The 21455-nt window shown below is 43.6% G+C and overlaps 3 protein-coding genes across 4 annotated transcripts; 1 reads left to right on the forward strand and 2 right to left on the reverse strand.

Annotated features, from left to right (window-relative positions):
- Positions 1-5321: 5321 nt before the first annotated feature.
- On the reverse strand, positions 5322-7182 carry LOC123067124 (rust resistance kinase Lr10-like). The gene is made up of 3 exons (XM_044490054.1): positions 6765-7182; positions 6490-6665; positions 5322-6406 (listed from the first exon to the last, which is right to left on the reverse strand). The coding sequence occupies exons 1-3, from the start codon at positions 7118-7120 to the stop codon at positions 5322-5324; spliced, it is 1617 nt and encodes a 538-aa protein (XP_044345989.1). The 5' UTR covers positions 7121-7182.
- A 2725-nt stretch (positions 7183-9907) lies between these two features.
- LOC123068212 (wax ester synthase/diacylglycerol acyltransferase 11) lies at positions 9908-12643 on the reverse strand. Of its 2 annotated transcripts, none has more exons than XM_044490709.1 (7): positions 12386-12643; positions 11643-12260; positions 11152-11218; positions 11001-11074; positions 10666-10857; positions 10402-10542; positions 9908-10250 (listed from the first exon to the last, which is right to left on the reverse strand). In XM_044490709.1, the coding sequence occupies exons 1-7, from the start codon at positions 12629-12631 to the stop codon at positions 10086-10088; spliced, it is 1503 nt and encodes a 500-aa protein (XP_044346644.1). In that variant the 5' UTR covers positions 12632-12643; the 3' UTR covers positions 9908-10085. The 2 variants fall into 2 exon arrangements, with proteins under 2 accessions (XP_044346644.1, XP_044346645.1); XM_044490710.1 differs by having other exon boundaries at positions 10402-10539; positions 12386-12633.
- Positions 12644-16670: 4027 nt separating this feature from the next.
- LOC123064285 (fatty acyl-CoA reductase 1) lies at positions 16671-20921 on the forward strand. The gene is made up of 10 exons (XM_044487793.1): positions 16671-16911; positions 17023-17126; positions 18322-18521; positions 18872-18972; positions 19076-19268; positions 19379-19540; positions 19622-19703; positions 19797-20069; positions 20187-20314; positions 20485-20921. Exons 1-10 carry the CDS (start codon positions 16821-16823, stop codon positions 20645-20647), a joined length of 1497 nt encoding a protein of 498 aa, XP_044343728.1. The 5' UTR covers positions 16671-16820; the 3' UTR covers positions 20648-20921.
- Positions 20922-21455: the final 534 nt, after the last annotated feature.

A 21455-nucleotide genomic window follows, 5' to 3' on the forward strand; every position in this document is an offset into this window, starting at 1 on the left:
GTTGGGAATCAACTTATCGGTGATATCTCAATGCGAAGAGGATGAGCTTTCATGGTGTTGGTGTGCCTTCATGGTAACACGCACCCCTCCAACAGTGACTAGTTTCCTTCCAAAGAAATGAACACCGGAATACATCATCGTCTCCGGTGCTTTTTGGTTATCTCTAGCCCTAACTCATTACTTGTGGTTTACTTTGGTCACTTAACTTTGCTAGCACCATACAGATTATTTATCTCATTACAATTGTTTAAAACACACCTTTATATCGGCCAAACTTGCTAATAATCAAAAAATAAAATTTGTAGTTCTCCATTTTCAACCCCCCTCCCAATCTTGACCCTTTCAAGCAGCACTTGTCGCGGTGCCGGACCACTAGACCTTGCAGCAGGCTACCGCGACCATCAACAAACTAGCCTCATGCATGAATGTAGATGCACGTGCGCAATCGCTGCTACTAAGCTCGCTTATATTCTTTCCACATATACAATACTCGTAAATGATCAATGATCCATGCATGGTGGCATCTATGCATGGTGTTGTGTGTAATTTTTACTCGTGTTTTTCCCCTAAAGCAAACATAATTATAATAATAACTCGAGCTATCGGAAATGCATGGTGATGATTTTTTTTATGGAATCCATTGTAGTGAGTTGAGTAAACGATGGGCACCTTTTTAGGAAAGACAACTGAGCAAATGAATCTGATTTGCTTCTGCGATACATAAACAAATTGCCACCACCTCAAGAACATTGCTGATCAAACCAACATTTTCCATTTATACCATACATACGCGCATTGCAATAATTATAATAAGCGATTGCTCTTTTTGATAAACGATGATATATTTATATCAAGATTATTTTTATAGCAAGTACACTCAGCCTCTGCAAAAACACAATATGTACAACCAAAATTATTGAAAAAAAATATGACATCAAAATTTCATGCTACTTGTTGCCATAAACGTGAGGTCTCAGAAAAAATTAGCCTTATAATATTTACAAAGAATATTGGTTTGCAGCCCAGTGGCTGGGTCAGTTAACTTGAGATGTGGTAAGTAAGGGGTTAGTAGAAAACCTATTATAGACTAGCATTACTAAAAAAATCACGTGGAGAATACTTTTAATGAGCGTGGTCCTAATCGAATCGACTGAGTTAAACCTAAGATATATTGTTGTGACTTGTATCACTCAGGATCCCTAGATAAGACATTATTTGTAGTCTTGTAGAGATTGATTAGTTGTACCTTAGCGATCAAGTTTTATAAATACAAGGCAAATCCCTATGGGGTATCGCACAGCAAACATTGTATTTGAGTTAGTAACAGAGGCAAGATACCGCGATTGCGGCAATGACAGAACCGACCTCAAGCCCAATGTTTGATCCCCATTCATTCAGACATAGTGCCACAACCACTTTAATCATGTGTACCAGTTCATGTCCATAGGGTACAAACCAGTGGTGCGGCATTGCCGGAACGCTCACGATGATCCTCGGGCTGGAGCACTTGATTAAAGCGGTTGCGGCATTGTAGCGTGTCATGCCTGAATTTGGAGCAAACTTGGCACTTGAGGTTGTTTCTGCCATTGCCGCGTATGCGCCCATCATTGCCACGACCAACAATGTCGACAGTCAGGATTTGAGCTACATAAATTGCGCCTTACTTGATGTTAGACCAGATCATGGCAAAATTCAGAAAAGAAAGGCGGATAGGTTTGTAACTACTTTGTGGTGCAACGTGTACAGGATTCGGTAGAGGTTCGCTTTACGCTTGAGAGTTCAAGCATGGAGGCGACATGCTTTGTTTCTGCTTCAAGGACCATGATTTCTGGACTTGGAGTAGCTAGCACTATGCAAGAGTAGCTCTGTGTTCTTCTTCCTGAATGTTTCGATGATGATCTCAACTTTGGAGGCCAGAAGTCAATGGGAGGTCGACACGGCGTCCGTTCCCCTGCCGTGCCTGCACCCAGCAGGGACCCTCACTAGGCCTCCGCTTCGCCGGACCACCGTGTCCTAGCGTGGCGTACTGCACGCTACCGGTTCTGTAGCTACTCTATTATGTCAGAACACTTGAGAGGGATGAAAGCGAAACAGCAGCAGCAGCGAAGATACTGCTGCTCCTTCCTCACTTGTACCCTGTGTTAGAAATATAATTGGGTTTAAGTTAGAGATAAGGAGATAGAGATAGGATTAGTTTAAACCACATGTAACTTGTCTTGTACTCCAAGTCTCTATCCCTCTTGTACTCCTATATATACCCTACACAAGGGTCAGATCAATACAATGAATATTGTAGGTTCTATATATTTCTACATGGTATTAGAGCGGTTTGTCCAACGACGCCGATCTTAGGACCTTCCACCACTTCCGCAGCTCGCCGCCTCCGGGAAGATTAATCTCCTCTCCCCGAAGGCACGGCACCCAACCAATCAAAGATCAGATTGGTCTCGTAGTTTAGATCCAATTTTCGAGTCCATTAGAATTTTTTTAGCCACCAAGTTGAAATTTCATCAAGTAGATTTTTTTTTAGCCACCAAATAAATCACGGCGGCCACGGTGGGACGGCCGTGGGCTCGACCAGGCACTACTACGTGCGGCCGGCTTCAAGATCAGAACTCCACCAGCAGACGCCACGCGCGTGCACGCCAGGAGTACCAGCCACGAGCGACGACCTCCTTCACTTCGAGCCCCGCAAGACTTCAGCGGGATGAGCGCATCAGCTCAACATCTCCGCGACGCAATCTACACAAGACCCCTGTTAGCAGGCGGCCGCGCGTACGAGCACGTCGACACCCAGCGGGCAATACGAGTGCGACCCAATCTACTCGATATACGCGCCGCCGGACATCAGCCTCTACCGAACGGCTTCATCGACCGCGCTTCATCGTTGCTCTCCCACGCCTACATCGACCTCCACAGCCCACGCGCAGGCTGCATCACTGACGGAAGCCACGCGGTACAAGGACGCCCAGAGGATTTCATCATATGCATGCATACATGTGGCCTAGATGGGCTAGATGTGATGCACGCGCATGCAAATTGATGCCAGTCCCTACGGAGGTTTCTGCTGTACGCAGGCCGGGAAGTCGGGAACCATCAGATGGACTCCATCGCCCGCGAAGCCGCGGACGCATGCTCGATGCGGGCAACTGCCACTACGGACTCCACTGCAGCTACCCTACGGCCTCGACTCCAATCCAGGCTGCACCGACCGCCTCGCAGATCATGCACGCCTCAGATCACGGAAGGGCAGTTTTCCACGCATCCTACTACGACGCCGTGACACCATCGTCTACACCGAGCGCTGCATCCCGAGCCGAGCTACATCACCTCCTACATCAACCTACGCCGCCAATCTATACCTACAGCAAGCACGACTACATCATCATGATCTGCACCAGATATTCTTCATCGAGCCTAATCCCCTGCCTCGAGCTGTACGACTACACCAAGCTACGAGCCAACATTGTTTTTCGGCACGACACGGCATCGACACTTCGTCGGCACGGGGGACGCCTCCCAGCGACGCATCATCTTCGGCATGCCGCTGCAACGGCATCGCCGACACTACATCGCCAAGGTCTTCATCAACATGGTCTTCACCAACATCATCGTCGACACACCGCCGCCGCCTCGTCCACAAGATGGACAGCTAGCGTCCTCTGACAGATTTTTCTGCAAGACGCGACCACGACGACGGCAATGACCTCGTCACGACGCCGGCATCGACCGCGTCATCCACGACAACACGACTGCATCGACATGGCGTCACTACAATGACGACCCCTACACGGCCACACGGTTCTGGCAAAACCGATGTGTGCTCGATGGGCTTCCTCCGGTCGTGGCAAAACCGGCGGACTCATCGCCGATGACACCCTCTGACATCCGCAAGGTGCATCGTCCACGTCAGCAGCTCCGTCATAGTGCATTTTTTTTGCACCTCCGGCTTTCTGCGGCTTTATCATCAACGACGACTACACCATCGACCATGGCTACCTCGACCACGGCTACATCACCATGATCGGCTACCTCGATTTTGACATTAATGGCTACGTCTACAGCAACTCATCGGCAAGAACTCCAGTCAATAGCGTCCGCGTCGTCACTAGCATCCGCGCCACTCCCGCTGTGACTGCGGGAGGGAGTAGAGGAGAAGATAGGGAAGACACCAGAAGGGGACGCAGTCACCCCCTAGGTGCCAACCCATCAGAGATGAAGTTGATGATGGCGCAGCGGAGAAGACGATGAAAGCTCAAGACTTCAAATTCAGTCGTACTCGTCCGCTTCACTCCCGCTACGACTGAGGGGGGATGTTAGAAATATAATTGGGTTTAAGTTAGAGATAAGGAGATAGAGATAGGATTAGTTTAAACCACATGTAACTTGTCTTGTACTCCAAGTCTCTATCCCTCTTGTACTCCTATATATACCCTACACAAGGGTCAGATAATACAATGAATATTGTAGGTTCTATATATTTCTACACCCTGCTCCCGCTGCTCTTGATGCTCATCTTACTCCTCACCGGAGCTAACCCACAACCGACGACGACAAACAGCACAGCACAGCACTCTGTCTATGTCTGGACTTTTGTTTGAAACAGAGTTCCTGAACTTCCTAATTAACATGTTGTAATCCTTCTGTGTGAATGTTTGAGAGGAAAATCAACCTTGCGTAGCCGACAGGTTGTGTGGGCGTGTAACTTAATATAACAAACAGAGATTTGGGTTTGTGACCTCCAAATTGCAGCAGATCTTGCCTGTCCGCGATTTGGGTTATAAGAAGAATTGCCACCTCTCCTTTGGTTCTTCTTCTTGATGATACAGCTCCTTCTATCTGTGTACAATCCATGGAGTGTCAGTTAACTTCTGTTGTGGAATGATGAAAGACTTGCACTTACATGTTCTGCAGTTTTGTAAATTTTGTGCCATCATTACGCCATCTCTTCCTGCCAAGAACAACACAAATCCATGCAAATTTTGTGCAGTTACACCCATAAAAGAATACACTTTTAGTAAACAGACAATGGGATTAGCTCAATGAGATCGATATTCAACTGAAATATTCAACTGAATGAGATCGATATTGTACAGAAACAGTAACAACAGCGCCAATGGGATTATCATGTTTCCTTGAATGAAACCACTATTTTACAGAAAGCAGTTCTCTCCAAGTTCACATTTAAAATTAGCATCATCATTTTCGATGTCTTCTCTTCGTATTAAGAAAAGGAGTATCTTCTTCATATTGCACTTGCTGAGCGCACCTGAGGTGGCTAGAGGATAAAACTTGGTCCAAAACTACGATGTATAGGAATTTCACTCCAAGAATGTACTTATCTCTGATAACACTGAAGAATCTGCAGCAGGAGCGTACTCGTCCCCGCAGAAGAAGGGCTCGGGAGGCACCTCCAGGCCATTGATGCCAGCTTCGAGCATGTCTAGCACCTCGCTCATCGTTGGTCGATCGTCTGGCTTCATCTGGATGCACCACAGCGGAACGATGCACAGCTTCCTCTCTACCTGATGGATACCAATGGCCTCTGAGATCTCACCCACCTCTTGGCAGGACAGCTGATTGTACACCCAAGCTGGGTAGTATGTCTGGCTTCTTGACGCTCGTGGATCCACATTCCTCCGCCCCCCGGCCATCTCCAGCAACAACATCCCGAAGCTATAGACATCAGACTTGGAAGATATGGCGCCAAAGCTACGGGACACCATCTCGGGAGCTATGTAGCCAACTGTTCCCCGCGCAGCGCTCACCGGCAAAAAGCTGTTGTCCCTGGGATACAGTTTCGCCAGCCGAAAGTCAGCAATCTTCGGGGTGAAATCACTGTCTAACAGGATGTTGTGCGGCTTGATGTCGAAGTGTAATATCTGCATATCGCACCCTCGGTGCAGGTAGTCGATCCCTCTGGCAATGCCCAGAGCAATCTGATTGAGCTTGTCCCATGAGAAACTCTTCTCTGGCGAGAAGATGTACTTCTCAAGAGATCCGTGGGGCATGTACTCATAAACAAGAGCCCTCCTCATTTCCTCCGAGCAGAAACCCACCAGACGCACTACGTTGACATGGTGAATGCTTCCGATGCTGGACACCTCACTGATGAATTCTTCTCCATTGGACATGGAACTGACCAACATTTTGATGGCAACATGGACATCACCGGGAAGCACACCTTTGTACACGGACCCATAGCCTCCTTGGCCCAGCTTGTCTCTGAAGTGGCTAGTGATCGCAGTGATGTCTGTGTAAGCGAACCTTGTTGGGCCAAGGGCTAGTTGCATCTGGAGGAACCTCTCAACTGCGTCAACTGATATCTTTGTTTGCCAGTACTTGTAGGCAAGGAAGATCAATACAGACAACGGTGCAAAGACTAACCTGGATAGTACTGCCAACACTGCATAAACAAGATTACAGACATGAGTTACATGTATAAAGTTATGGAGATGTAATAATAAGGATTGGATGATTCTGTCATACCGATAATGAGCTTCATGATACTTATAGCAGATACTATGACTAACACAGCCCAATATAATTTGGTGTATTTAGACAAGGAGTTGTTTTTTACACATCCCAAGAAACGCACGTCGATGGCAAAAATCACAGAAATCTTATTTTGGATGCTTGAACTAGACATCTGTTTGTGGAAGTCGCTGCAAGGTATGACATGGATTGGTGAGAAGATAAACAGATTTTTGGTAAGACAATCCCTTTTGAGGTGGAAAATGCAAGCAGAGAGCATAGAGACTCACCTCCTTGAATTTTCCAGGCATGTCTTGAGGATCCAAGAATATGTCCATTCTGGAGCTGGGAAAGGAAATCTAAGAGCAAACCCATCCCTCGTAAATTTTACAATATCTTCATAATCATAAGTTGAATAATAATCATTTGGCCCCAGACCCCAGCTTCCCAAAGGAGTCATGGCCAAGTATCCACATGAAGGCTCAACATTCTGAACCTGATAAGATTGCGTGGTACTCAACACATAAACAAAAGAAGTGTTCGTACTCCGGCAAGCGACAGGCTTATAAATAAGATTATCTTTCATCATCCGTGAACAACTGACAAAGGCAGCCCATTTAACCGTACGCATATATAACAGGAACATGTAATCTGATCTCAATCCATGGATATAAGGATGTTGATTCCTCTCAGGAATAGGGCAGCTGCTATTATGCTATTATCCAAACTGGCATCAACAACCCAGAAAATAGAGTCACTGTACGAGATGTTGGTGATGAAGTATCTTCCTGTGTTGACTTGAATTATAGCCTGGTCATCGCTACAAACAAGCTCGTATTCTTGAACACCACAACCAGGTGGATCCCCTCGCAATCGAAAAGGATGGTGGATATCTTCCGCTCCAGTCTTTGTTAGAAAAACTGAAACTGTGGAGGAGATTGCTAATGCTTGGAGTATAACAGAACGTGGAAATGCAACAGAGTTCGTCATGAGAGCTTTACAGATTTAAGAAGCTGGTACTAGAGTTAAGAAGAAGGCTAATATGGTCTCAGAATGACATACAGATTTTCTGGTGCATATGGATTGCTGGTTTTCTTAGTCAAACTAGCGTACAGGAAGATAGGCTTTGACTTGTCAACAGGAGTATAACAGAGTGTGGAAATGCAACGGAGTTCGTCAAAGGAGTCCACAGGCAGCGGCCACGTGGAGAGCCTTTAGTCTTGGTTCGTGTAAGAACCGGGACTAAAGGGGGAGGCTTTAATAACGACCCTTTAGTCCCTTATGAACCGGGACTAAAAGCCCTTTTTCTACTACTGCCTTGGAGACTAAGGACGATTAGAAAAATTATCATACAACCCACAATCTTACAACGAAGTCACGTACTTGTTGATATATATTAGTGATAATGTTCAAGTACTACATAAATAACTCATGAATATATAGGAAATATAATCATCACATGATTGCTTTTAGGGCATATTTGAACATTTGCAGTACAAATTGATGTTTGATTATATGTTGTGGTGTAAATCACTAGAGTGGTGGTATGTGAAAGTCGACTCATGTCACTTGACCTACTTAGGCCTAAAGGAGAGCATTGTGTTATAGTAAGTCTCGGAGGAGAGGCTGGAGTGACACACTATCACACACCAAGTTTATGAGTTATACCATGAGAATTGAATATGGACCCTAGATCTTTAAGCTACAGTTAGACTTTTGCTTTAATTATTCTTAGTACTTGCAAATGTTACTAAGGATATAATCATGGTTATGTGTGATTTAGTAGTTTTGCAACACATAAGCTTAGGCTCTATTGATACAACAACAATCAAGTAACAAGAATCAACTCAAACAGTTCTTACCAACCTCAAGTGTGCACATCTAACTTATTATATTCATTTTTCATGCAAGCTTGACCTCAGTTGTCCATTTCTTATTCATTCAGGGCGCCCCTAGTGGACTTGGCAGTGCTCCTTTCCCAAAACAGAACAAACTCTGAACGTTAGGGAAAATAAGGGAAGACCACCTATTATGAACTGAACAGCTAGGTGATATTCCAATCTTCCACGAGAAATATTTGGTCCATATAAGAAACACAACTAGCTTGTCCTCGACACAACTGAGAATTGGCGACTTGATGTACTCTTTTAATTTGTTGTACTTCCAATTCTTGCAACATTAATTCCAGTGAATGAAACAAACAACTAGCTCTTCTTATTGATCACTGCAGAGATTCCTGGTCAACTTTCACGCACCAATTCTTTCTGCTCCCTACTGGACCGACACTCTTATTTATTAAAAAGATCTACTATTGATCCCCAATACCTTTGGGTTATCACCAACCTAGTTGGGAGCATCACATATTCTCTCTATTATGAAAAAAGACAGTGTCTCTAAATAATGGATAAAACAACACAAAAAGGTGGATCTGCACAAACTGACTCATCACAATCAAGATTTTTTTTACAAAAACGGGTAGCTTCACACTCTAGCTTTTGACCGACTGTAATAAGATATTATATGGTAGTAGAAAAAAATTGAACCCAAAGCTTACAATGATGGGCATAAACACAACATATTAAAGTGCACATCAGAAATGCATGCAATTAAAATACAATCAACATACTAGTATTACACATAGCTTTATATGTAACTTGTATTTATTTATCGGGTATAGGTGTGGGCTGATCACTCAAGAACAATATAGCTGGCAGCAATAATCGTTACATCCACAAAGCCCCCTATGCTAACTTCCCCGGAGCAATAACCCTCAGAGAATTGTTTACATATACTTTTTGCTGTTAGGACGGAACAGAGAACCCTACACCTCTCCAAGAGGGCTGATTCTATCAGGTCCATAACCCTGTCTGGGGAATTCGAAGCCGCCGCCGTATTCAGCCCCAAGGCATCATTGAGATCATCTTCATCCAATCCATCACCATAGTCTCCATCAACAATGCCAACCCCATCTCTATCAACATCACCATATATGAGCAATGGGCGTAGATCTGTTACTGTTACCACTTCCCAATTTCAAATGTTGTTTAACAATTGATAATTTATGTTTTATTGGTGAAGATTTTATGTTTTCATATTGTTCCTCATATTCATATCGACACTGGTCATGTTCATCATGGTGTTTTGTGAGTAGTTCCATCACGTTCTTGAGGACATGGGAGAACCCCCTAGTTAATAGTCATATAGATTTAGCAGTAAAGATTGATGTTTGATTGTATGTTGTGGTGGAATCTCTAAAGGTGATGTGCAAAAGGAAAGAAAAAGAGACAGTGTCTCCAATAATGGATAAAATCACACAAATGTGGATTTGCACAAATTGACTCATCACAATCAAGCTTCTCTTAAAAAAACAGGGAGCTTCATAGTCTAGCTTTTGGCCGACTATAATAACAGATTATATAGTAGTATAAAAAAGTTTGACCCAAAGCGTACATTTATTGACATAAACAAAATATATTAAAGTGTACATAAGAAATGCACACAATTAAAATATAAACAACATACTAGCATTACACAAAGTTTCATATATAATTTTAATTCGTTCATTGGGTATGTGAGCACAAATACAACTGCCATTACTCAGTGTTGCCCTTCTAGATTGATGTTGTCAATGTCTTGAGTGCTGCCGCATTCTTAATGATTCTAATGGCCTCGGCAAAACCATCCAAAAGCTGGTGACAATCTGGAAATTGTGCGTCATCAACTGCCAGAACTACCTTGATGTCACTACCATAATTATGGTAGTGCACGGTCAAAGCCTGCATAGACATCCACACAATTAGATACAAAATGGAGTGAAAGTAATAAATACAAAAGCTAGTTTTCTCTTAGACACATGATGATGGATGTTTTAGTCTCAAAGTAACCTAAGAATGCATATGTTTTGGATGTTCAACATGGATGACTTACTTGTGGCGGACCGTAGATACTAGGTGCCATGAAGGCAACTGGGTGCCCACATAACACCATATGTTCAACTGGTCCAAGGGCATTTGAAAATATGATGGTTGTTCGCTCGACAAAACGGCGGAAGATAAAAGCTCCTGCCTTCTTTCATTAAAGGGTCGTTGCAATAATCAGAAACATGAATACATAGACATAATGTTTGCTTCGAGTTTGTGCAATCCTATACTAGGAAGAGGTAATAAAGTACAAAAGGAGCAGGAAATATACCTTGACACCAAAGTTTTTCACCAAAAATTCACCGACCACTCGTGTGAACAGCACTTCTAGAGAGCTCTTTTTCCTATGCATAAATTTTTTTGCCTCCTGAACGTACTCAAGGGGATCATCTTGCAAGGCTATATTAAATGGACAGATGAGGCTGCTAAGTCGATTGCCTGTCTCTACTCTGGTAACATATGTCTGTTCATAGTGGTAAGAAGAAAATTATTGTGCTTTTTAGTATTAAATTATACAAAATTGTGACGAAGAGCATACTACTATGTTTATGTGCACGTAATTAGCATTATTACTTATTTATAGTAAGAGAAAAATGACGCTCTTACTTGCCGGGTGGAGACTGGCCTTGCGTCGACAAGGACGAGTGATCGCAAACAGATTCTCTTAGTGTTAGTGTCACCTAATATTGAACATAAGAAAACAACGTGTAAAATTTGCATGCCTACAGAACAAACACTCGTTATCTAGACCACTTACCGGACTTCTTAAAGTAATATTGTGAAAGAGCTGCTGAAGTCACACCGGCTAGCACGTCGTTAATAGTCTGTGAAACCAAAAGAGATAGAGACAAAATTGTCCGATATAACTGTTATGAGACTTTTAAAATGTAAAACTATTTTTTTCTATTTACCATGTTATTATGTCTAGTTATAATTTTTGTTTTCAGTTTTTGTCAAAAGGTTATCTAGAAAACTGCCAACTTATCATGTAAATATATGCAAGTACTACATATAGATACTTCACGTTCACAGTTCTGCTAGTTTCTTTTTCTGTTTTATTACTTGCTATATATTGTACATAATCATTTTAAAATCTATTTTTCACCTTTCGTCAATAGGGTTTCCAGACATATAAGTGCCAACAAAACATGCAGATTTAGCGCAAAAAAAAACATGTAGATCATGTGCAGGTGATTTCAATTAGTATATATAAATTCATGATAAGATTGAGCAGCTTTACGTACGTACGCAGTTCATGGCAGTCTTGATGAGCTTGACATCATCAAAGCTAAGGGTCCGATGAACAAAACGCTTGCGGCTGCGAGACTGGTGGCCGTCCGCACGCGTGAAGAGCGTGCGTGGATCACTCAAGAACAGTATCGTTGCAACGATCATCGTTACATCCACCAGTGTGTGCCAGGCCAGCACGACATACGACCAAAACCATGCAAGCAGTGCGAGGTAATCACCTGAAGACAGCGTAGGCCGCGGTTGCCGCTGGTAGATGGCCCCTGTGCGCTTGGGTGGTGGTGGCATAGCCGGCACCCTTTCTGGGTCGGCCGTGCTGCGGGACGCCGCCATGAGGAGCGTGGTGATGGACGTGCCGTCGCCAATGGAGTGGTGCAGACGGAGCACCACCGTGGAGGCTGCCTCGGAGGATGGAAAGTCGAGGAAGTGAAACTCCCAGAGCGGGCGGCGCCTGTCCATCGGGAGCAGGGACAGCGACGCCACGTAGTCCTCCACGGCTTTTTCTGGGTCGGACGCCACAGCCTCAGGATCCAGCCTGGGAACGACGATGTGGTCGTCCAGGTTCACCGGAGTTTGCACCCATCGCGGCTTGCCATTGCTGGTGGAGTCGTCCATTACCTGTACACATGCATGTGTATATGTTAAATCCTCGAGAGATTGCCCAAGTTGTTGAAATTTGAACTAAAGCCACAACACTTATTTTGGGACGGAGGGAATGAAACAAATAAAGTTTGTAGAATTACTTGAATACTGCGGAAGCGCGGGAAACGAGTAAGCAGTTCTGTTTCGATGCCGGCGCGGAAGACGGGCAGGTTCACCGGCGTGCCAAGCCCTATGACGACGACGATGCACACACCCAACTCCTCCATGACTCTTCCGGTAGGGCTCATGGGCTCTACCATGGAATTGTCGGCACATTCCTTCTCCCGTGACACACGGACAGAGAGCGGACGGCTTGAGTGAGTGGCTGCGCTCATTGCTACTTGCATTACTGTCCTAATTACAATGTCTCTCTGCTCTGCAGGTGTGATATATATTGTGTTGGGAAGAAAGGTTCCTGTTATGATAGAATAATTGTTGAGTTGAAAGAGAGAGTAGAAAAAAAGACATCACTAGGGATTGGATTAGCAAAGCCGTCGGACTCTTCTTCCTTGCTGTTAGATGGCGTGTGTGGAATTGGATAATTCAATTGGTTGGCTATCAATTTTCTATTTCCGCTCCCTTTTTACCAACTAGTCATTCAATGGATGTATCAATCTTAAAATATGTGTGCTAGGTGATCGAGGCTCCAATCATGTAACTCTGCCGACCTTAATCGCTCTCAGGGTCATCTAGTATCAGATTCGCTGAGAGGTCAGGCCAACAGGTAGAGGTCAGAAGTTGGTGGACAATTGTAGCTGTATGTTGAATTGAACAATTCAATTGGTTGCTATGAATTTTCTACTTCTGCTCCCCTTTTTACCAACCACTCATTTCATGGATGTATCAATCATAAATTATGTGTGCTAGGTGATTCGACGGTGCAATAAATTGTCTAATCAAATATGAGTTGTATGTAGTAAAGTCCTATGGTTCAATTTTTTCCAATTCAAATCAAACAGTATAATTTTTTAGTTGTAGGTTCAGTGTGCTGTTTCATCATGTGCTGACGCTGCTGAGCAGCAGGAGAAGCAATCTCCCCAATTGTTGCTTTATGTGGGTTTGAATAATTCAATTGGTTGGCCATCAACTCCCCTTTTTGACCAACTAGACGTTCTATGGATATACCATGATTAATACTCCCTCCGTCCCATAATGTAAGACGTTTTTTGACACTACACTAGTGTCAAAAAACGTCCTATATTATGGGACAGAGGGAGTATATACGTGCTAGGTGATCGACGGTGCAATCACGTAACTGTGCCGACCTTAATTTTTCAGAGGGTCACCTAGTATCCGATTTGCCGAGAGGTCGTGCCACCGGGTAGAGGAAGTGGAGGATGATTGCAGCTTGGGAGTGCAGATAGTAAGCCCATGGATCCGTTTCCTCATCGCAGGGTAGTAGCAATCGTCGTCGTCCTCCGGCTCGTCCTGGTTTTCTGTGATGCACACCAAATCAATGTTGATGCTAGGCATGATGATATAGGTTTCTCTATTGGAAACACCGATAAATCGTCTAACAAAATAGAAGTTTCATGTACAAAAATCATATCATACAGATTTTATTTTATTTTGCATTTCGAAACAAATGGTATAATTTTTGAGTCATAGGTCTAGTGTGTTGTTTTGTCGTGCGCCGACGCTGCTAATCAGAAGCAGAAGCAATCTCCCCAATTGTGGTTGTATGTGGAGTTGAATAATTCAATTGGTTAGTTATCAATATTTTTATTTCCACTCCCCTTTTTACCAACCAGCCGTTCCATGGATTTATCAATCTTAAAATATGTGTGCAAGGTGATCGATGGTGCAATCATTTAACTCTGACGACCTTAATTGCTCAGAGGGTCACCTGTACCTGATTAGCTGAGATGTCATGCCACCGGGTAGAGGCTGAGCCCGAGGAGGACGACGATGGTGACTCGGGCCAGAACTTCTCTTTGCCGAGTGCACACTTCAGGCCCGATTTGCCATCGTCTTCCTCCTCCGTCTCATCCTCATTGCCTATGATGCTTAACAAATTGATGGTGATGCTGAGCATGATTTTTTAACAAAGGGAATATATTAATATTGCGAAGATACCAATTACACCCGGCCTCTGTACCAACATAATGTCCAAAGGCATCAAGGATACACACAGTCAAAAAAGAAAATAAAAAGAACGGAAGAAAAAGTCCCCACCATGATGATCAATCACTAGCATCAGTAGCACTATAACCACCGCGAAGACAACACCCGGAATACAAAAGGGGTTCTCCAAAAGAAACGCCCTTGGAAACAATGCACAAGCATTGTCATTGCCCGATGAAATATCATGGTTTTCACCTGGAGAAAGTACGAGTTCACCCAAAAACAATGCATTCAATAAGGTCATTGCCAGGTACAACCAATAAAGGGTAGACCTTAGATTTTCACACTGTGAATCGAGTGTCGGTACTCGAGGAGCACCACCAAAAATACAGCCCTCCAGTGCTGCTGCACACGCTTGCTGAGGCCGCTGTTGCGAGTCACCAAACACTTGGCACACAGTCTTCATCGCATAAAATACACCCTTCCACTAAAGCTTCAAAACCTCCAATCACAGCCACCATGACTTTCTCCACCTTTATCAATGCCTTGGGATTCTTGACTTAGACATGTCCCATGACACCCGATAAGAAATCGAAGCTTTGCGTTGCGCCCTCTTGAGGCCATGCTGGCCGATAATACGAGCGCGCGCGACCCGAGACTTTTTGATCTAGATATCCAGGGGCGGCATACGCCAATACGTATAGATCTCCGACGGGAAGCCCGAAACTCGGAGCGCCCAGATCCAAGTGGTCGACATCCGGCAGAAAGACAACTTGGCAGAAGAAGAGTGCTAGGGCAAAACCACCATTATTAGGCCGAAGCAAGCAGCCCCCACGCCGCCCTCGTCTTGATCTAGACTTGCAGACAAAGGTCAGTGACGTGGCATCGTGCCACCCGCAACGTGGAGGCCCAAAATTGGCGAGACGCCAACCATGGCAGGAGACGAGTACCAGCCACTCCCAGCCGGATCCGGCGACTCCCAGCCCCACCGATGCTGCTACAGAGGCATCGCGTGTAGCCTGCAAGCCCAGCCACGACGTCGCATAAGCGTCCGCCGTAGCCGCCATCGCCTTGAATAGGGGTCGCTGTCCCAGAGCCCTATCTTCGTCGGTGTGCCAACAACCACCACGGAGAGGAGGCCAGCAGAGTTGCCCCGCCGCCACCACCATGCACGGGCTTTGCCATGCAGCGGCTACAGGCGGCGGCGAGGAGGAGGAACGGAGCAGGAATTGCCACTGGCTGGAATTGCGGCCGCCCGAGTCGCCCTGCTGGGGGGTGACGTGGGGGATGACGTGGGACATCACTTTCTCCATTGGATAAACGAAGTGTGGGATGATTGGGACTTGGGAGTGTAGATAGTAAGCCCATGGATCAATCGTCCTCATCGCAAGTGTTGTCGCCATCATCGTCCTCCTCCAGCTCGTCTTCGTTGCCTCTATCACACCAAATCGATGATGATGCTGATCATGATGACATAGGTTTCTCCATCGGAAACACTGATAAATCGTCTAATAAAATACGAGTTACATGTAGAAAATCGTATCATTCGAAATAAAATCAATTCAAATCAAACGGTATAATTTTTGAGTCATAGGTCCAGTGCGTTGTTTCGTCGTGTGTCGACGCTGCTGAGCAGGAGAAGAAGCAATTACCCCAATTGTGGTTGTATGTGGAATTGAATAATTCAATTGGTTGACTATCATTTTTCTATTTCGGCTCCCCTTTTCACCAACCAGTCATTTCATGGATTTATCGATCTTAAAATATGTGCTCTAGGTGATCGATGGTGCAATCATGTAACTGTCACAGTCCTAATTGCTCGGAGGGTCACTTGTACCCGATTCGCTGAGAAGTCGCGCCACCCGGTAGAGGACGACGATGATGGTGACTCGGGCCTGAAGTTCTCTTTGCCGAGTGCACACTTCAGTCCCGAGTTGCCATTGTTGTACTCCTCCAGATCGTCCTCATCGCCTATGATTTTCACCAATTTGATTGGTGTTGCGCATAATGACACCGGTTTCTCCATCGGAGACTCGGATAACCTGTCTAATAAAATATGAGTTGTATGTATAAAAACTGTATCATTCGAATTTTGTTCCAATTCGATCAAATGGTATAGTTTTTGAGTCATCGGTCCAGTGTGTTGTTTTGTCCTGTGCCGACACTGCTGAGTAGCAGGAGAAGCAATCTGCCCAGACGTGTCTGTGTCAATTTCCTATTTTCTCTCCCACTTTCACCAACCAGCCATTCCATGGATGTCTCATTCTTAAAATACCTGTGCTAGGTGATCGACAGTGCAATCACGTAACCGGTGCTGCCTTGTTCCACTTGAACACTGAGACCCATCTCCTTCCTGCCCTATAAGAACATGCATGGCCAGACAAGATGGTACCATTTTCTAGCAAAGAAAGTTGCCTCTCAGCAAGTGACATCAACCTCACTTCCTCTAGAGGCAGGCAAAAGTAGCTGAGGATGATCGGTGAAATGGATGCGGACAGTGTTGTAGGATATTTCAGGGGCAAGAGTATCCTCATCACTGGTTCAACTGGCTTCCTAGGCAAAGGTATGCGTTCATGCTTGATCGGTACATCTCGGGTCAGCATGTGCCATGCGTGTGTGCTGATCATCTGAGAGGCTTATATGTTGGTGTTTCTCTTGCATGACCTGTGGGTAGTGCTTGTGGAGAAGATACTGAGGGTTCAGCCTGATGTGAAGAAGCTCTATCTCTTGATTCGGGCCCCTGATGCTGAATCCGCGAAGCTTCGGATTCAGACCGAGGTGAAATATTTATTTTTATTTTTCTCCTAGTTTTCGTCTAATACTAAATCCACATTAATTAAGCCACGCCACCACTTTTTTCCCTTCAAAAAGACGTCAGTGCTCAAACCACTGCTATTAAATTTAACAGAAGTATGCTTTCCAGCCTATAGGCCGTCTTAGGCCCTGTCTGCATTCGTTTAGTTTTTGTTCACTCTCTGGTATTTAGTTCAAGGTTAAGCTAAATTCTGGTGAGCACGCAAATATCACATTCAATCCGAGCAGAGTCATGCTGTTTGCACACTTAACCCTGCATCTAGAATGAACTTTTGTTTCGGCCGGGGGACCAAGAGCTACTGGTTCTATTTCGAATAGAGCCTGCAAGCAAAAGAAAGGCTGAAATTCAACCGGTTCCTATCAATCGTCGGTTAATGAGGGATAGGAAAGAACAATCGTCGGTTAATAATCGTTGGAGGAAGAACATCATTTTACCCTAACAATATGTTCTCATTATTGTTGGCCTCCTTGTTACATTAACAATCCCCATGGATAGGAAAGAACAACCACATCAACAATACATGAGTTACTCAAGAGGCCTAACTACGGATCTGGTTGGAGTTTATCTTTCCTCACATGCGAATAGGTTTTCCTCTGAATCTCACATTCAAGAATCATTGCAGATATATACTGAAATATAAATTTAATTATGAACATGGAAATATAATAATAAAAACATCATTATTGCCTCTAGGGAGTATTTCCAACAATAGTGACATCACCCCTTATCTGCAACAAGGGGTCCAAGTGGCAGGAGCGGTGCTACTTTACCCACAATAGTGGCACCTTTAGTAATGTCCTCCAAATGAGCTCTACCTCCATCCTCAAGTTCCAACGACCTTGATGAGAAACAATGTCACCGCTCTTTTGCATATTCATGTAAAAACCAGGCACAATTTCTCCATTCCAATCATTTGCGTCGAGGGAAAACTGAGCACACATTTGGAGCCTGTATGATACATCCCCCACATCGGCCACAAGGACGTTACATGATCCTGGTTTTTAGCTGTGTGTATACATCTCTATATAATAGTGCCTAGTGTCGCTTGTGGCACAATGTGTGGGGATGAAAGTTAATTATTTTTAGTCAAACCTGACCAAGAGCATCGGCATAGTAATTGATAGTAATCTACTACTAATATGCTTTGCTATTTTTCAGATCATAGGCCGGGAGATTTTTCATGTGCTAAAAGAAAAACATGGTGTGCAGTTCAATAATTTCATTGAAGAAAAGATATGTCCTTTACTAGGAGATATCATTTATGAAAACTTTGGACTAGACAATGCCCAGCTCGAGGAATTGTCCAAGGACATAGATGTCATTGTCAATGGAGCTGCGACTACAAATTTCTTTGAAAGGTTTGAGGCATTTTCTGGTTGCACATTGCTAGTCCCTTCAGTTCACAAATAAGTGACAATTTATACATACCTTGAGCCAAAATTTCATAGTTTCATCTTAAGTCTTTAGTTTGTAAACTTAAAAAAAACACATTTGTTGATTTTTTTTCACAAAAATATTGAATATTATAATTTTGTTGGTTACATAAATATACTCATAGAAATTAGTGGTCAAAGTTACACCCTGATGGCTATGTCAGTGTCCATAACATTACTTACTGGTGAATTGGAAGGAGTATGTAATATTGTAACAAACATAAACAAGCATGGCATTGAAATAATTGTTTAAATTTCTGATGCTACCTTTTCAGATATGATGTAGCTTTCGATGTGAATGTCTTGGGAGTGAAGCACGTTTGCGCATTTGCAGCGAAATGTCCTAAGCTCAAGATGTTGCTTCATGTTTCAACTGGTGTGAAGCCATAAGAATAAATGATCTATGAATTTAGATTTGGTGGTATATCATGACATTCTGAATTTTAACTCATTAACCTCTAATATTATGACTTGAATAGCGTATGTAGCTGGTGAACAAGAGGGGATAATACCAGAGAAGCCGATCTTGATGGGCGAGACCTTAAAGGTGGGCACACATCTGGACATCGAGTCCGAGTTAATTTTAGTCAAGGAAACCATGCGAGAACTAAAAGCTAGCTGTTCCACGGAGAAGGATGGAAGGAAAACCATGAAGGAGCTTGGCCTCAAGAGGTTAGAAAAAAATATCAACATACATTACGCGTACTCCTTTCATCCACTTGGTGGGACTATAAACTTGATACTCTTTTAACATGTTTGATCTTATGGACAACTGAGCGAAGGGCACGACACTTCGGGTGGCCAAACACCTATGTCTTCACCAAGGCAATGGGGGAGATGATTATGGGGAACCTGCCAATAGACTTTCCGGTTGTCATCATCCGCCCGAGCATTATAACCAGCACCCTCAAAGAGCCATTGCCTGGATGGATGGAAGGAATCAAGTGACTGAAACAAAAAAAATATCCCTTAACAACAATGTACAACACTTGTGTATGATTACTGAAAATTTTCATCTTCCGTAGGACAATCGACTCGGTGGTCATCGGATACGCCAAGCAGACCTTGCCCTTCTTCCTAGTCAACCTAGATTTAATAATGGATGTGGTGAGCTTGTTCATGAATTGGCAATCAATATTTGGAATGAAACTTGGTGAAGGTACTAAGTAAGTAACCAACTACAGTTCATGGTTTATATAGATTCCAGGGGACATGGTGGTCAATGCTATGATGGTTGCCATGGCAGCACACTCAGATGATCAGCAGGTGCAAGTCATCTACCATGTAACATCGTCTCTGCGGAACCCGGCACCTTATTCCATCCTTTGGAAGTCTCTCTTTCAATACTTCAATGACAACCCCCCATGCACGGGAAGGAATGGTGAGCGTGTTCGGCTGAAGAAGATGCGGTTCTTCAGCACTGTCATGTGGTTCAAGCTGTACATGACCGTCAAGTACATGCTTCCCCTCGAGGTTAGCTCAATTACTATATCAATATGAGATTAAAGCATGTTGATTAGGGATATATGAGATGCAAATTAAATGAGATTAATATTTTGTGGTTTTCTTCTCCTACAATCAATTGGGCAGATGCTTCGCCTAGTGAACATTGCACTTTGTGGTGTTTTCTCACGGAGATACAACGAACTCAACAGAAAATTCAGATTCATGATGCAGTTGAGCGAATTATATGCACCCTACACCTTGTTCAAAGGGTGGTAAGAAGTTGTTAAAATGCTTATCAATATGTCCTTTTTTGCAATATTTCCTTCCGCTTTTTTGATTACTTGGTATGATTGTATACTAGTGCGTCCTCATAGCATATCAATATATATAATTTTACCCTTAAAATGCCATTCTTTGACCTGATTTTATCAATCTTGTGAAGCTTTGATGACATCAACTTGGATAAGCTCAGGATGGGAATGAACAAGGACAATCAAAATAACAATGGGGCCTATTACTTTGATTTTGATCCCAAGTACATTGACTGGGGCGATTATTTCTACAACGTTCACATCCCTGGTGTGCTCAAATACACACGTGATTGAGTTATTTCTTTAACTAGACAATTTCCCAGTGCGGTAACTATCCATGGAAATACAATTATTTGTCTATTCTTTTTATGAAACACCTATGTATTTGTATTGTACTCCATTTGTTACGCAACTCTTCTGAGTATGTTTGCAAGTCTACTGCACATATGGTGTAGTGTTTGCCAGATGCCGGAAAAGAGCGTAGTATGGGCAGCTCCCAGAGCATGTTCTGGAGTTTATGCTTTAGATTGTAACATTACTTGATTTGGTTAATAAGTTATCCCCTTAATCTCAGAAAATAAAAGAGCAAAGTATATCATCACGCATCATGCCCACTTAGTTGAAGATGTTAAACATTTGGTGCAAGGCGGATGGGAGGCCGTGGTGTAAAAACTCTGTCAAGAGAAAAATTAAGCGAGCCAAAAACTAGCTAAGTTTGGGGAATTCATGGAGCTCGACACCACTCTAATAAACTTGCCATGCATTTCGTGAAGAAAATAAAGATCGTTAGATATATTATCTTGTAAAAATTTCTAGCAGTTTTGCAAAATTTCCGTGGACATATCGAAGCTGCAGGGCATGACCTATCAAATTTCTACATACTAGTACAATTTGGACACGGTCTTTAGTTCACAACTTTGAACACTATTTTCTATACGAGTATGCTTATACGAAATCTATCAGTTACTCCCTCCATCACAAAATAAGTAGCGCTGATTTAGTATAAAGTTGTACTAAAACCAACGGCACTTATGTTGGGACGGAGGGAGTATTATATATATTAAAAGCACAATATAGAGGTAACGAAGAGAAAAGCTGAAAA

The sequence above is a fragment of the Triticum aestivum genome, chromosome 3B (assembly GCF_018294505.1).
Source record: "Triticum aestivum cultivar Chinese Spring chromosome 3B, IWGSC CS RefSeq v2.1, whole genome shotgun sequence".
Lineage (NCBI taxonomy): Eukaryota > Viridiplantae > Streptophyta > Magnoliopsida > Poales > Poaceae > Triticum > Triticum aestivum.

Excerpts from the sequence above, each read along its gene's own strand:
- LOC123067124 (XM_044490054.1), bottom strand. The coding sequence starts at position 7,120 with ATGTTCCTGTTATATATGCGTACGGTTAAATGGGCTGCCTTTGTCAGT. Across the intron at positions 6,666-6,764 it reads TGCCTGGAAAATTCAAGGAG|CGACTTCCACAAACAGATGT; the intron begins GTGAGTCTCTAT and ends CATACCTTGCAG. Across the intron at positions 6,407-6,489 it reads TATCATGAAGCTCATTATCG|TGTTGGCAGTACTATCCAGG; the intron begins GTATGACAGAAT and ends TTGTTTATGCAG.
- LOC123068212 (XM_044490709.1), bottom strand. The coding sequence starts at position 12,631 with ATGCAAGTAGCAATGAGCGCAGCCACTCACTCAAGCCGTCCGCTCTCT. Across the intron at positions 11,219-11,642 it reads TCAAGACTGCCATGAACTGC|ACTATTAACGACGTGCTAGC; the intron begins GTACGTACGTAA and ends TTGGTTTCACAG. Across the intron at positions 10,251-10,401 it reads GTATCTACGGTCCGCCACAA|GCTTTGACCGTGCACTACCA; the intron begins GTAAGTCATCCA and ends ATGTCTATGCAG.
- LOC123064285 (XM_044487793.1), top strand. The coding sequence starts at position 16,821 with ATGATCGGTGAAATGGATGCGGACAGTGTTGTAGGATATTTCAGGGGC. Across the intron at positions 19,541-19,621 it reads GGATGGATGGAAGGAATCAA|GACAATCGACTCGGTGGTCA; the intron begins GTGACTGAAACA and ends CATCTTCCGTAG. Across the intron at positions 20,315-20,484 it reads TACACCTTGTTCAAAGGGTG|CTTTGATGACATCAACTTGG; the intron begins GTAAGAAGTTGT and ends AATCTTGTGAAG.